Source organism: Malurus melanocephalus, unplaced genomic scaffold, assembly GCF_030028575.1.
Source record: "Malurus melanocephalus ecotype Western Australia unplaced genomic scaffold, MMel_1.1 scaffold_56, whole genome shotgun sequence".
In the NCBI taxonomy this organism is placed as follows: domain Eukaryota; kingdom Metazoa; phylum Chordata; class Aves; order Passeriformes; family Maluridae; genus Malurus; species Malurus melanocephalus.
In genome coordinates this window covers 1,661,015-1,677,032 of record NW_026623288.1, presented here as the reverse complement: position 1 = coordinate 1,677,032, position 16,018 = coordinate 1,661,015, and the positions used below count along the sequence as shown (strand labels likewise).

At 40.0% G+C, this 16,018-nt stretch overlaps 1 protein-coding gene across 1 annotated transcript in view; it reads left to right on the top strand.

Moving 5' to 3' along the window:
* TENM1 (teneurin transmembrane protein 1) overlaps positions 1 to 16,018 on the top strand; it is a 120,374-nt gene that overhangs the window by 14,591 nt on the left and 89,765 nt on the right. The window contains exons 5-6 of the mRNA XM_057365667.1: positions 9,696 to 9,890; positions 13,322 to 13,468. Of these exons, the coding sequence (XP_057221650.1) occupies positions 9,696 to 9,890; positions 13,322 to 13,468 (342 nt within the window). The remainder of the gene's footprint in view (positions 1 to 9,695; positions 9,891 to 13,321; positions 13,469 to 16,018) is intronic.

The window sequence follows — 16,018 nt, the reverse complement described above, 5'->3', positions numbered from 1 at the left end:
GCAAAGCCAGCTTCTTCATCTGCTTCTGCTTTTGACTGTGAACATGAGATGTTTCTGGGAACGGCTTTTGATTTCTCGCCATAGTCTTGCCTGCAATACAGATTGATTGCTGGSAACACACAGACCAAAGCCTTGTTTTAGTTGATTTTACTGTTTCATTGAATCATGGAATGACTTGGGTTTGAAAGCACCCTCCAACTTCACTGCTGTGGACAGGGACACATCCCACTATCCCAGGGTGCTCAGAGCCCCATCCAACCTGGCCTTGRACACTCCCAGGGATGKGGCAGCCACAGCTTCYTTGGGCAAYCTGTGCCAGGGCCTCACCACCCTCAGAGTTAAGAATTTCTTCCTAATGTCTAATCTAAACTTACCCAGTCTCAGTTTGAAGCCCTTTCCCTGTGTCCTATCAGTACCATGTTCTTATCACTACCAAGTCCCTTTCCATTGTGCAGGCTCCCTTCAGGTACTGGGAGGTCACAATCATGTCACCCTGAAGCTTCTCTTGGCCAGGCTTAACAGATCTCTGTCTGTCCATACAGACTGGCTCTCCAGTGAAAAAAAAAAAAAAAAAAAAAAAAAAAAAAAACTTAATAAAAAAAAAACACATAGGCACAGAAAAAAAAAGCCAAAATATAAAAATAGAAGCATGTTCTTCTAAAAGCATTCAGTCCCAGTGTGTGGATGTGCATTCTATAAATCATTATCCTCTTTCCTTCTAAGTGCCAGCTCTGTGTCTGATTTGGGCAACAATGGCACCTCTGTCACTTTTGGGCTGCCATTGCTTTTACACAGATGAACCTGAATAGATGGTCCTGTAATGCATTGAGGAATAGAACCAGTGCTCCCCTTTTCAGCATTTTGAGCTCTTTCAAAATAGGATAAGTAAAATATATCTTATTACTAAAGTCAGCAGGTGCATCTAACATTCAGAGCACAGACAGCATGATTTTTGTGAGTGGACCCATATCCAAAGGTTATCCTGTAAGCCAGTGAARTAAAGATGGTGCCTGCTTGTTGCAAATAGTGCTTAAATGAAGCAGTACTTCTTTACTGAGTATTACTAGTCAAATTTAGTAATTTAATAATTGTGGATAACTTTATATTCTCACCAGAGCCCCAGTCAGTGTTAACAATAGTTCTTCTGTGTACCACAAAATATTTAATGCTTTATATAAAGACATATCCTGATCTCCTCAGACAACCAGGTGAACTTTTGCTGAAAATAGGTGTTTCAGAATCTTTATTTTCTTTTGATGTTGTATTAGTTCAGGCTGTACCTGTGAGACAGCTTTATTGAATTTGCCTACTGAGCCATCTCTTTGCCTATTTCCTTTTTCCCCACAAAGCCACAGTTGTTCTRCATGTTTCTCATCGTTATCACAGGCCTCATGCCTTCCCCGATTCTCCTGGTCTGTCACTTGCTCAACAGGTTTCCCATTTTTCCTGCACAACTGGCTTTTCAGTCCGAGGAGCTGTGAATTGCATTTTCCCCTCTGTGAGTGAGCACAAAGGCATTGCTTTCATCTCACTCATTACTGCTCATGACAGATTGTTCTGGACTGCTTTCATACCAGTCTCCTGATCAAACAAAATATCGAACAAGGTAGACGTCGCACAGCACTTCCTTTTGTGGTTCTCGGGGTGTTGCAAAGGATTTCAGAGCTTGTTAGTCAGAGTATAAGACTCCAGTGATGACTGACATCTCACTGCTTTGCTACAAGTACAATTTGAAATGAAAAAGTGAAGACAAATTATAAAACAGGACCAAATTTGACAAGGAAACTCCACATTTACTCAGGCAATGGTATTTTWAAAATGTCCTGGTCAGAATTCTGTGTGGTTCTCCTCACCCTTGTGTCAGTCTAATCTTCCCTGCTATTAGGTTACACTTTTGCTCATTTATTTTAAACGTTGCCCATGCTGGCCTCGTCCAACCTGCCARCCTGTATCATCTCTAAGAACGAGACAGGTTCTGCAGCTGAAGTCTCTTGTGTGGCAAGCCCAGCATAATTGTATTCTCCTTTACACCATTGCTATGGCTGGGTAAACAGAGATGTTCCCAGTGGCAAATGAGGAATCCTTTTCAGTGGTATCAATTTTCAGTGCTTTGGCTGCCTGAAATGAAATATCTGTTAGTATGTTTACCATTACCAGTCCAACTTCTTTAGGCTGTATTGATTAAATTTTTGTACTGTAAAAATACCATTTTGAACCACAGAGAAATCGATATGGGGTGAGGTTTTTTATATATATAAATGGGATTTGGATCAGGAAGAAAATCTTCATGAGATGAAAAATAAAGCTGGGTGAAAAAAGAGTGATAAAAGATCTGAGAAGGGGAAAAAGTTYTCTGTCATTTCCCCAGCCTCTGTAGGCCTCTAGACCTTTCTGTTCGCTGATTACTTTCCTACTCAAATAAATTTTCAAGCAAATTGAGGCTTCCAGTTTAGAAAAGATACTTTTAAATAGATGTAGTATTATCAGAAACTACCTTACAGGCCTTTTTAAAACGCATTTGCATTCATATATTTTGTGATACACAATAGTGCTAATGGCAGCCTTCCTACTAGAGGCCAGAAGAGTTATTTATGGAGTACCTAATGCATCAGGAATAAGCTCAATGAGATGATGGTAGGATTATTTCCAGAAAGCAATTAAAACCACCACTATAGGGATAGTGAAACATTCTGAGTAACAAACAGTGAGGATATGGCATTTTAGTTCCAGTGGGTTTGTTTTATGTGTTGTGGCCTGTGGTAAGAAGATACGAAAGGCGGTTAGATATCTGCGAGACAAGACATCAGAAAGGATTTCTACATAGAGCTTCCAGTAGGAAGGTTTAAAATGAAGCAATGTTTGGGGAATGAAGAAGTTTTGGGGAAGTTTTGCCTTTGGTCGATATAGTTGATTGCTGTGCAATAACTGTGTTTGAATTATCCCCAGTAATAGTCAGGGCTGTGTGAAGTTTACATCCTCCCCATTTATTTTCTGAAGTTACTGACTATTCAATAGTTCTTTCCTGCAACTCTTCTCTCTCTGAGGAAGACCCAACTTCCTGAAGAGCCTCTTTGCCTCCTGGTAGAACAGCTCTTGGGCTAATGCTGGGCAAAACATGAAGAGTGCCCAGAGCACTCCTTTACTCTGTTAGACTTTACCTGTGCTGGGTTTTGAATGTTAGCAAGACCCCCCAAAAGCTTATTTTCAGTTTCTCCTCCATAGATCCACTGAAGAGAAAATAGAAACAGAATATCGGTCATGTAATCATGAGGGAAAGGGGGTACTTAATATGAATTTACCTAATAGAAGACATCAAGGACACACATGAAAAGAATGGTGTTTAAGGGGGCTAAGGCATGTCCATGTTTGTGTAATGCGTGGAAAACTGTAAATAGTTGGAATATTTTATGAGCCTCTCTAACATCATTCAGAGCCAGAAATGAGGGCAGATGCAGTTTAGAGCAGGTCTTGTTTTCTCCTTAAGATTTTTTCCAAATAATTCTTTGGCTTAACACAGCTTTATATGCCTGCTGCAGTCTTGCTTCGTGACAGTGTCAGAAAGGATAAATATCAATAGCTGAATAAATTTAGGTATTCAAGTCTGATAACTGGCTGTTATAGAAAAGTATTTCAGACACAAATGTTTCAATTCAGGTGGGCTGAATCTCACTCTTTGAATCTTTTGTTGGGATGGGCCACCATGTCCCACTTTAGGCAAGGGCAGAATCTTTGGAAATGACTGTGAAAATTATTTTGGAGAGATATATGAGAAGAAATTCAATGCAATAGTTTTGCAGAAAGAGTTACTTTGAATTTATTCACCCAACTATTACACATTGTTGTGGTATTGTGAGGTGACCTTTAATATATTTCAGTGTCAGATATTAGMATTCAATGCATGAAGAGCAGGATAAAGAGTATTGCAGCAAGAGAAATTGAGATTGAGAGAATATTTGTCTGTGAAGATAGTCTGGTGGTGGGATGAATTTCCTATCATAGGTTCTCTGTTGCTGGGAGCTTGTAAGGGATGCCAGGTATGATTTARTTTGAAACAATAATAGATGATCCTGTGAAGTCCTTTGCAACTCTGTACTCTGTAAATTTATGTTAAAATAGATCAGTCATGTGGTGATGAACTATCATATTGATGTATTTCTGATTGTACTGAATTTCCCACGAAGTTCTGTGGCAATTTCCCACCACGTGTTCCTTGGTGGTGTGGAGGATAGGGAAGAGATGGGCAAGAAGTTGATGTGAATTGGGAAAAGAATGTAAGTTGTACCATAAAAATAACATCTCTTCTTGTAGAGATACATAAAACTTGATGTCTGCGTGAAACCTCTACAGTGCACTCCAAGGTAACCTTCTCTAACGGTAACAAATTTCCATTAGGTTTAAAAAAAAATAAATAAAATAAAAAGCACAAGTGCTTTTGAAACTCCTAAAACTTTAAATTTTGGAACTTTTTTGTGGTGTAAAAAATTATATTAATAAAGTCAGTTGCTGAAAATGAAAGCTAGAACAGAGTTGTCTCCAGGACACAGCAGGAAGGTAATTTAAAAAGCTCAAGAATATTGTTGAAATTATCGTGCAAACTTATTAAATGCAATGTATATTTAAATTGAAAAAAWTCTTTATTAGGTCTAGATAGGTGATTTTTTTGCTGCCTCCAGCAGTTAAGCTTATTGGGTGAAAATCAGGGTAGATTAATTTCTAATCTTTATGGAAAACCACTTATTAAAAGATGGATAGCAAAATTATTCATATGATACTGGAAGTTTAGACTGTCTGTAGAACAAGAACTTACCACTGAACAAAAGTATGAGTGTTTTATAGTATTTGCCCACTTTTATTTATATATAGTTTTGTATTCTTAGCATGATTTTCTAGGAGTTATTTCTGACACATGTTGAATTAACATTAAAATCATCCCTTATCATTACAAATTATAAAATATTTAGCTTTAATTTCCCTTTTCATAACACATAAGTAGGAACTTATTATAAAACACATTTGAAAGAACTCATTGTTGACTTAGGTAATTAAAATGAAGAGTGTGGAGTGAATTTTTAATGCTTTGTAGATTAGCTCAGGAATGAKCAACTATTTGTCTCCTTGTCAAGAATATGTACAAATAATGCTTCTCAGCTCACATTTGCCTTTTCCCAAGAAATTAATGAGCATTCAGAATTAAGGACATGTCAGTAAAAATTCTAGACTGAGCTGAACATTTTTAAAGTCTCCTCTTCATTAATTGGTGTAAGTCTGAGGACTGTGAATTTTCGATTTGCTGCAGACTGTATTTGATGAAAGTCTGAGGGAAGCTGCTGAGGTCGGCTGAGGCCATCTCCCGGCACTCTGCCAGCGCAGTGACTGCACGGCTGGGCTTGTTTCAAAAACAGAATTAACTTCCCAGACCTACATTTGGGRAACCTTGTTTGGATTTCAAAGTGAATAGGTGCAAAAACTGATGCAGGGCCATGGCTTGCTGTGAGTTTGGGTGACCCCATGACAAAGAGGAGTGGGAGAGGAGAGATGGGTTTATGTGAGCCCACAAGCCTAAACACCAACATGGTTGAGGAACTTTTGGAATTGTGAGTGGGGCTCTGTGCATTGTAAGAATGAATGACAGTTCTGGAACAGCACAAATAAAGGCTTGTGATGTAATATCCCTGAGTCATCTAATCCAAACTGTACCCTTGTCACCTGCCTCCCTTGTTCCCTTGCATAAGTCACCTCCTTGCTCTTGCCCTTTGCAGTCAGATGATGGCTCAGCTCRTGGCTCCTCAGCAGGACAGTCTCTGTCCAGGCTGGGATTTGCATCTCCTCCCTTGTCCTGCCCGTGTTGCTGCTTTGATCCTTCCTTGGGCTGGTCTAGCTCAGCAAGCTGTCAGGTACTAACCCAGGAAAATAAACTGAATAATTATCTGACAGTTCCATGATCTGAATCATCTCACCAGTTTCATACTCTAAGCRCTAGGCAGGGATCACAGAGCCAGGAGATGGATGGAAAGGAGAAGGAGTGGAATAGTTGTTCCAGTCACAGAAAACATCTTTGGCTGTCTCAGCTGCTGTGCTGACCCACAGCTCAAAGCCCTTTCCCCGCTCTGCTCTCTCTGCTGCATTTCCTGGTGCTGCTGTGTCCTGTAGCACCAGCTGCTGTAAAAGGAGGAAGGTGCTCCACTGAGCTGAACAGTTGCATCATGTCTGACTTGCTGTCAAACTTTACCTGGGTCTGAATTTTTGCCACATCAGCTTTACTTGAATTATTTAGCTATTTAAAGTTGCTGTGTAATTTCCAGTGCTGTTGGTCCCTCACTGGAGTATCTCATTTTGGCCAGTCTGCAGTGGAAGCCCTCGATACAAACACAAATGTTAATGTGGCTCCYTGCTACACAGAGTTTTCTGGGCTTGTTTATCTGCAGGAGGAGTTAGGAAATAGTTTTGCATTTAAAAACAGGACAACCTGAACTGATAATCCTTTTTTTGATCTTAGTTGTTTGAATTAGCTGTGGATTAAAGCTGCATGTTCTACCACAGCATTAATAGGATGATGTTAGGCTTGATTTCCCTTGCTTTGCATGAGAAGTCTGTGGAGAATCTTGGATTTGCATGGCAGAAGAATACATTATCATGGTAAACAGCGTTTCTGAAGCCGTATGAAATCACCAAACAGAACATAARTCTCAAGGTTGCCTCAGTGATGATAAAGTGTGAGCTGGCTGAGCTGCAGGTCAGCTAGGGTAGCTGAGGAAAGTGTCTGGTCCAAACTAAGTAACCTGGTTTCATTACATCTGGTGCTTACAAAATGGGGTTTGATTTGCATTAAAGAATATTTAAACTTAAAATTTTCAGAGAAAATGCAAAGGAAAGGCAAGAGCTAGCTAAGTTCATTTCAGTATAATCTTATGTGGGAAAATAGAACAAAAAAAAAGAAGCCTTGTGAGTCAAGACTGTATATAGACTGACCTAGGATTTTTTTTATAAGATAGGAAATCTTGTATCTCCACTTCATTAAAAATTAGGGGCTTAAGTCGTGTTTAAGCATTTTATTCCATGTGTGAAATGCAGGGAAGAACTTTCTAACATTTTAAGGTCTGTTTAATTTTGTGGTTTTAAAATGGGAACATGTGCAAGATCTRTCCCTGTCCCTGCAGTGGGGATGTGCCCACCCTGCCTTCAGCTCCATGCTGTTATTTCTTTTGTTTGTTTGGAAGATGAGTTTGTCATGATCAGATTCTGCGGGGTAGACAGACGGGGGATGCAGCCATGCATGCCATGTGTGGGAATGTGTTCAAGGTTTTCCACAGCTGGTTCTTTGGTCTGTTTACAGATAGAGAAGTGGCAGGAGCTGCCAGAGCTGCTGACAGGGTCGGGAGCTCCATGAGTTGCTTTGTTTCCCCACTTCCATATTCCAATGCCTACAATCTTCCCTGAAGTTTTGGGAWCAGTTRAACAAAGCCAGKCCCACAACTGCAAAAATCTGTGTAGAAGAATCAAGTCCAGAAGGGTCAAAACGACCATCAGTTCCACGTACCTCAGCCTATTGTAAACTACACAATATTTCTTAACATCCTCTTAACAAKCTTTGCCACTTGAAGTAAAATATCAAAAGCAATAATTATAATGAACTACAGGGRTATCAGGGGAGATCAAAGGCATCCCTCTAGCAGCCTAAACTCTTAAAGTATCAGTTAATTTATGAGGTTTAATTCTCAGGGGTATGCCCTTGCCCCAAGATGGAAAGAGAGGTTGAAATTATCCAGTGATCCTCTGCCAGTCTGTCCTGGGGGTGATTACTCTGCGATCTGGTGGGATCAGTTTACTCCTGATCAGAGGAGTGAGTATTTGGACAGCTTCAGTACCAATGGAGTAAGAAAGCAAGAGCTCCTGTAGCCCTCTGAGCAATCTCCCAGGTTTTCAAGGAGCAAACGAGTAATAAAAGAAAAGAGCCAAGGCAAATTATGCAGCAAGGGGGAAGAAATCCTTCCCAGTACCTGCAGGAAGGCAACCCAAGGCATGAAGCAGTAGATTAATACATGATCAGCAGGCAGAAATCAAGACTTTCTAAGGGATAATGCCCCAGACTCGGCACAGTTTTTCATTTGAATGTAGCAGAGTAATCTCTTTTCTTGTCTTACATATGCTTTTGCAGGAATATCATAGGATCATATGATCAGATAATGATTTTGATCTTGTACTCCAGTATAACACAATTCACTATTTGAATAGTAAATTTAATTATTATTTTATGTAGCTGATTTTGACTTCCTAAGGACAGTACTTTGCAGTTGCTTTTACTGAATTTTGTGTGACATTCCTTACCATGCCTTCTGCTCCTGAATTKGAGTTTGACAATGCTCTTGCAGTTTATCTCTCACCCATCCTTTTGATTGTGTTCTGTGCTATTAAAAAAATAAGGGCTAAGCTCTCACTCAAGACAGAGCCCAGCACGTCTGCAATGTCCCTGTGCTGTTCCATTTCTGTGCTGCTTTTTCCTTTGTGTTAAAATGATTGGAAGATAAGACTTCAATTTAAACTTGAAAAACTTCTCTTGGTATGTAAGTGACAGCATTTGTCACTACAAATGCTTTTAAGGATGTTTATATACAATAGTTCCAAGATCTAAATGATCATTGTTTAAAATCTGTCAAGGGAAGAATCTTGCCACAACTAAATATGTAGCTCTGACATTTGAAATCAGAGCAGACATGAGTGTTTGGCTTATACTTTAAGTGCTATCAGCTGCTTTCCGAGAGGAAGAAGGAGGCATTTCGTAGCAGGTTAATTGCAGGATAACAAGCAAATTCTGTCTCTTTACAATAATTATTCTAAATAAATTCARACTGCATGGAACCTTTCTACAATGAAACCATTCTTTTCACAGAATGACTTTGGTGTAAGTGGAAGTAGAATTGCAATTGGCATATGGTGATGTATTGAAACAATTCAGGACTTTCATTCCACTTCACGATCAGGGCTGTGCTACAGTGCCCAGGTAGAGAAATTCTTCTGAGGGCAATGAAGGADGTATTACTTGAAACAGCTTTCCTGCTTTCTGAGCAGTTGACTCATGAAGGTCAGGAAGGAAAGAAAAAAAAAAAAGTCTGAGTCCTTGAAAGCCATTTTAGAACTAGGGAGATTTGAATGGCCTGTAGGTCATGTAGTGTTGTRTACTGCTGTCAGAGAGAGGTGCTTGCCTTGCCTCCTACTCCCTGTTACCTTTCTGGTGGCTCTCTGTACTGCAAGTGAAGGTCATTTTGTCATCATTACAAACATCTGAATATCTAAAAGATTGCTTTGCTTATACATATTTTGTGTGTCACTCTATCCTTTAATTCAGCTCACAATATCTGAGTTTGTAAGAGATTTTAGAATTGAGTCACAGCAGAAATCTGTTGAAAAATACAGACTTTTTCATGTAATTTCTTGTCTGGTTTGGACCTATTACTCTACCCTCTCTGAAGCCATCATTTGCAGTCCCACCCCAAACAAAATAAATGATCTGACAAATAACTGCTAAAAAGGAGGCAGCCAGATTGCATAAGGGCTGTCCTGAGTGATAAAATCCCACATCAGATCCGGCTGATGGGCAACAGCGGTACAGAAGTGAATTAATCCTGATGCAAAGTCTGTTTGGACAAAGTAGTTTGGAAATGCTGTTCTACATGTTGTGTTTGTGTTCCCCCATGCAGAGCTGTGTACCCTGGACTGTGGCAGCCACGGTGTGTGCTCCAGAGGGATCTGCCAGTGTGAAGAGGGTTGGGTGGGACCCAGCTGCGAGGAGMGGACCTGCCACTCGCACTGCGCCGAGCACGGACAGTGCAGGGAYGGCAAGTGTGAGTGCAGCCCTGGATGGGAAGGGGACCACTGCACCATCGGTAAGAGGGGTCTGAACCTCAACAAATCAAATATATAAAACCATGAACCACTCCTACACAGATCTGCCATAGCCATCGTTCTGATTGATATCGGTTTAAAAAAACAGACACTCAGAATCCAGTCAGGTGTAGAAAAGGTGCCTCTGCACCGTTTGTCCCACAGAAGAGGCAATTTGGCACAGCTTTCTATGTGGAAGAAATAACATAGATTAAATAATAAAATAAATATAAATTAAATATATTTATTAAATATATTAATGTAAAATAGTTAAATATAAAGTTAAATATAAATATATATATATATACAAAAAGGAAAGACGTCTCAGTACTAACATGTCTTTAGGATGTGTCATATGTGAATTTTGAAGTCAGGAAAGAAAGAAGTGTTTAAAAAATAGAAGGTGTGAGGGGACAAAGCTATTATTTAGCTTAAGTAATTCTTATATTAAATCTCTTGCCTTTTTGTCTGAGGATTTACATATTTTACTTACTGCTAATGGTGTTTTTTCTAGAGCTTGCTTCTAACCATSTTCCTAATAAGGTAAAGCTTTCAGATGAGTCTACTATACAAATGTAATTGTTATATTTTTTTAAGAAATTCAACAGTATTTGCAAAGTCTAAGAGTGTTTCTCCCTAAAGTGTCCCAAAATGAGATGATTATCTAATTTTCAGAGATGAGGAGTGTAACCTCTCCCATTTGTTTCTTGAAAAAGAAATCTAGAATGTGTCATCTTTATCTTGATTGTTTTAGGATAATTCATTCTCTGGCTCTAGAATTTACCAAATTAGATTTGCTAAATGAGGATTTAGGTTTGTGATGGAGGAACAGTCTAATTTTCTGAAGATTGTCTAAAGCAAAACCCAGAGAAGGACCAAAATACTTAAAAAAAATGAATAGACCTGCTCTTCACATTGTCGGCAGTGCCAGGTGTGGCCCCTGCACACTTGTCATCAAATGGAGAACGATCACAAACACAATGTTCTGGTCACAGCAGCAGGAATAAATCTGCCTGCAGGAAGAGGGAGACATTTTATATGTAACCCCCAGGTATCAAACCATAAGCAAATGTATTTTCATTTGGTACAGAAGTTTGATCCATCTCAGTTTTGTTCTTTTCTTTTTTAAGCTCACTACTTAGATGCTGTTCAAGGTAAGTTTTTCATACCAGCATTCCAAAAAAAAAAAAAGGAAAATATACAAAATTATTGGGAATTGAGTGTTTTCTGTTACCCATTTTGTTTGAGCTTCTGTACTGCTAAGTTCCCAGAATAGACAACACATTTGTTTATGGAGATGTATGTAGATATATATGCACACACGGAGACAGAGATTTACAGCAGAAAATGCAGTTTTTAATAAGTAATGTGCTCAACTCATTTGCAAAGTTGCAGCAATGTAAGCATGTTTTACACGGCCATCTGATGTGCTGTGTTAGGCACATTTTCTGGTCTTTTTTACCATCCAAAGTGATGCCAGAGCTGAGGACTTGCTAAAAAGCTTGTGTTGATACTGTCTCCCATGAGAACAAAAAAAAAAAAAAATTTTTTGTCATTTATGCTTGAAGTAGGTTTCTTTTGATGGAGAAGTACTCTTGCCTTCTAAAGCTGTCTGTGCCAGATGTGATCTAGTTCTCTTCAAGTCATTTGATACAAGAGTTAAATTTGCTGTTGCTTTTTGTCTGGTGCTGTTCATTTGATTCCCATGCCTTGCCGCGGGTCCTGCTCCTTCATGTCAGTGCAGAACCTTCCCCCAGTGTGACAGCATCCCTGAGCCTGGGCCACTCTGAGCACAGCCCTTCCAAAAATGCTGCTCACTGAAATAYAATGTGCTTATTTTCTGCTTCTTATTTTATTTCTTCAGTATTTATTGAAATATCTATTTATTAGATAATAAGAAAAGCATGTAGGCATTCATTTTAGTGCCTTTATAGACTTAGAGGATAACCACACACAGCAGCAAATTATAATCATGTACGAGAAATTAATTAACTCAGCAGGACAGTGATTCAAAGTGGAAAAACATCCACATTACCCAAAAGAGCTCTCACATCCTGCCCTTTCCCCCAGAAAGAGGCAAATAATTGGCTTTTGCAGTATATTTGATGGTTGCCAAGTTCATGCTGTTTTAGAGTAGCATCTTCCAGAACTCCATGTGAGAAAATGCTGCCGCCCATCTCCAGTTTATCCGAGCAAGAGAGTCAGACTCTGATCCCCTTTCTGAGGGTCAGACTCTGATCCCCTGTCTGCAGATGTGATGGACAAACTGTGCCAAGAGTGAGAAGGAGGGACAGCACGTGTCTCATGTGCAGTTGCCAGGAAATGTTCTGCATGTGGGGCTGTGAATCACAGCCTGACAGACCAGACTCTCCAACTGGCTCCTCCAAGGTCCATTTGGAGCATCTCGGGGCTGTCAGACACTGATTCTTCTTTCTTCCCCAAAAAACCCCTCTCTGATAGCACCTATGTGTTGATGATCGGTATCAGCTGATCATCAGAGGGGCTTTCAGACTCTCTCTGTCCATGCTGGCAAAAAGAAAGGAGCCCTCTTAGAAGTGATGCCACTCACTCTGTCAGGTTCTTTGCCAAGCTTTATCCATGTCCTTTGGCTCCACGTGTGACACAGTGAGGATCTGACAAATGTCTGAGCTGGCACTGCACTGTGCAAGCAGATGGACGTGAGTGCACTCATCCAAGAGACCATTCCTCTGTCACTSTTGCAGCAAGGAATCTAGATGTGAATATCCAAATTACTGTTGACGCAGAGCTTGCAGGTACAATATGGAGAGAATGCTCCAGACCTGGTTCCAATTCTGATCTAGAATCAGCACCACCAAAGGCCGTGTGCTGGGCTTGTTGGAATCAGCTGTAAGGGAAGAAAGTGGAGCAGGACATTGTGGAAAGAGTTGTGTTGTACCATAAATCAAATTGGCTTTTGCTCAGTCAGATGAGTATTTATGAACAGAATAAAAAGGTCACTTCCACTCCCTGCGATGTGTAGGATTATGTCCACAGATGCCAGTTTGTCATTTAGACAATATTTTCCATGTGTATCTTTGATATAAATCTTGATTATGTGTATGATGCTGTTAGTGAAAAATAATAAACTACAGTTTATYTTTCAATAAATAGAGAAAGAGACGGACATGACTTTAGAACTTTATAACATGGCTTCACTYACTTTTTTCCTGTGCATAAAATATTTCACATTAAAAAAAAAATCCTCATTCCTCACTGAGAAACTACCTTTGGGCAAACAAAGGGAAGGACCAGGTTGGGGAGTTTTCCATATTCAGCCAGAAAAGTAAGTGGTTTGCAAGCTGTCATCATTTGAAGGCAGTAAGTACAGTGCTAGAAGCAGGAATGTTAATGAATATTTGGAACTGTAAAAGAAGAGAAAAAATCCCTCCATGAAGGTTTTGGTTTACGTTTTCTATTTTAGATGGTTGCCCAGGTCTCTGTTATGGAAATGGGAGGTGCACTCTCGATCAGAATGGATGGCACTGTGTTTGTCAAGTGGGCTGGAGTGGCTCGGGATGTAACGTTGTCATGGAAATGGTGTGTGGAGATAACCTGGACAATGATGGAGGTATGATACATAATTCATGTGTCTCTGTTTATCTGTCACATCCTTGACTGCCATTTAAATCCATGGTTTTGGTGTGTGCTTCCCTGTTTATCACAAAATGTCAATGTTTGTCTGTTTGCTCAAGACAGTTGTTCCACTGAGTTCATCTGAAGCAGCACAGTGAGGGAACAGCCCCTTGTGCTGGGTGCTGCTGAAGGCAGAAAGTGTCTGTGGCCATATCTACCACYCCAGCACTTGGGTTTTTCTCATAAAAAACTTTTCTGCTAGTTGAATTTGGTACTAGATGTTCCTGACCTCAGACCTCTGTGGTATGAATTTCATTCTAAGGTTGTGCAAGTTTTAGGTTTGCTGGGGAAAACATAGTTCTTTCCTAAGTTGGTCTCTGCTTCCTTCCCTGTAGTTTGTTCCAATACATGAGCTGAAGCATTTTTTTTTTTAAGAAAAAACATCCAGACTGTATTTCAAACTTGCCAGTGGGAGAGAAACCACAACATTCCTCGCTGGTTGCTCTCAGAGTTAATTATTTTTCCTACCTGTTTTAGGAATACTCATTTACTGAACAGTCAAGGACTGTTGCTTTTCTCTCCTCCACCTACTACCAGCCTTTGCCATGTGTTTGTCCCATCCTCAGAGCCTCACAGCTTTCTCATTCAGAGGGTGGTTCACGGCCAGGTTGGATGAGGCTTTTGCTCTAGTGGAAGGTGTCCCTGCCCATGGCATGGGGCTGGAACAMGATGATGTTTAAAGTCCCTATCCACCCAAAACATTCTATKATTTTATGATCAGCCCCAAGCACAGTTATATTTTTTCCTTAGACTTTACTGTGTCACACCTGAAGACCACAACAGTGTCCTGAGTGAGATCTCATACTCTACTCTAGGGGCAAACCTTGCTGTAATCATTGCCTGTTTTCTTCTAGGTCATTGATAAATTAGGCTTGATGTGGGTCCAAGAACTGAGGTCACTGTGGGACCTCAATAGAAACATTCTGACTCAGTGATGATTCCTCATTTACAGATATATTTTCAGACCTTCTGATTTTGTATCCTGTGGGCTCTAAGACCCTGCTGTCCTTTGGCAAAGGTTTCCTCATTTCTGAGCCCTATTCAAAATTGCCTTATTCCTCTCATATCCTTCCTTTTCCCCGTTGTTTCCAAGAGGTCCAAGAGCCGTGTCCCTGCCCACTGTCTGCACTCTCCTACCCTGGTGTGTGTCCCTGTCACACAAGGTCCCACAGCTGGCATCCCTGCCCCCCTGTGCTCTCCCATCTGTCGCTGCTGTCCCCTGCTGTCCGAGTCACTGACTCACCCGCCTGCGCTCTTAAATCTGCCCCCTAAAACCCCTCTCAGCCTGGAATGTGTGGAAAGCATTTTCTGATGCACTCTCTGAACTGGCTCTGTATGAACTGCCCTGTATTGTGATTTTGGGTGCTTTATATTCTGCAATAACAGTGAGTTATTGGAAGAGTTGGCAGATTTAACTCTAAATCTCCTTGAATTTGTCAGTTTAAGGCAGACACTTAACATCATTTCACTGCMGTTTTTAAAAGCAATTTTCTTTTTCCTTTTTAATGGCAACATAACATGGATTAGGACAGCTCTGTTGACATTAAAATTAGAGATAAGTGCAGAGAGAAATATTTAATTAATCTGACTGCTACAGATGGGCTAAATGTAATTAAGTTTCCTTCACAATCAATTTTGTATAAGRAAATTTTATCTACATATTATAAGCACTTCTCTCTCTCCATATATATAWGAAGTTCATAGGACCTGATTTGGCATAAGTATAAATTAGAAAAAATTCCATAAAGTCAGTGGTGTYATACCAATGTTAGATTAATTAGGAAATCAGAAGCTGTGTGTTTCAGGGTTTGTATAGCAACACAACAGGAAAATCAGGAATTAGGAAGGAGGTGAGCCATTGCCTCTTAAGTCCTATTTGCTGGGAGGTTGAGCATTAGACTGTGAGAAATTTATGGTGACAGAGCAAGTTTCCATCTATCAAKCTACAGAGCTGGATTAGGTTCATCWGGATGGAAGCTGTGAGCATTTTCAGCTGCAGCTGAGGTGGGTTAAGAGCTTGCACTCACTTGAGTTARGGAAACACAGCTGACAGGTGGTACCTTCCTAAACCCTTAGGATGTGTTCAGTCAGAGATCATACTCTAGATGTGATTTATTATCCTTGTGTAGTCCAAACAATGGAATTCTCACCCAGCAAAGGTCTTAATCATTCCAGCTGTGTTCACAAGCCAAACATCTGTATCTGAGTCAAGCCAAACATCTGTATCTGAGTCCTAAGGACTCTTACTGTGCTTCAAGTTCATTAGGACAAGGTCACCACCAAAGCAAAGCTATAGTAAAATTGAACAATTATTATTTCTAACTCTAGCTTTAGGGCTTAGAGGGATAATTTTGTGTAGTTGTCAGTTATATTTTTAGTTGACTTGTTGTATGGTACTTTCAGGGTCCAAAAAACTGAGGGTTTTTTAATCATTTAAAACCATGATCATATACATGAGAGAAAAAGCAAATTAGTCCCAACTGTA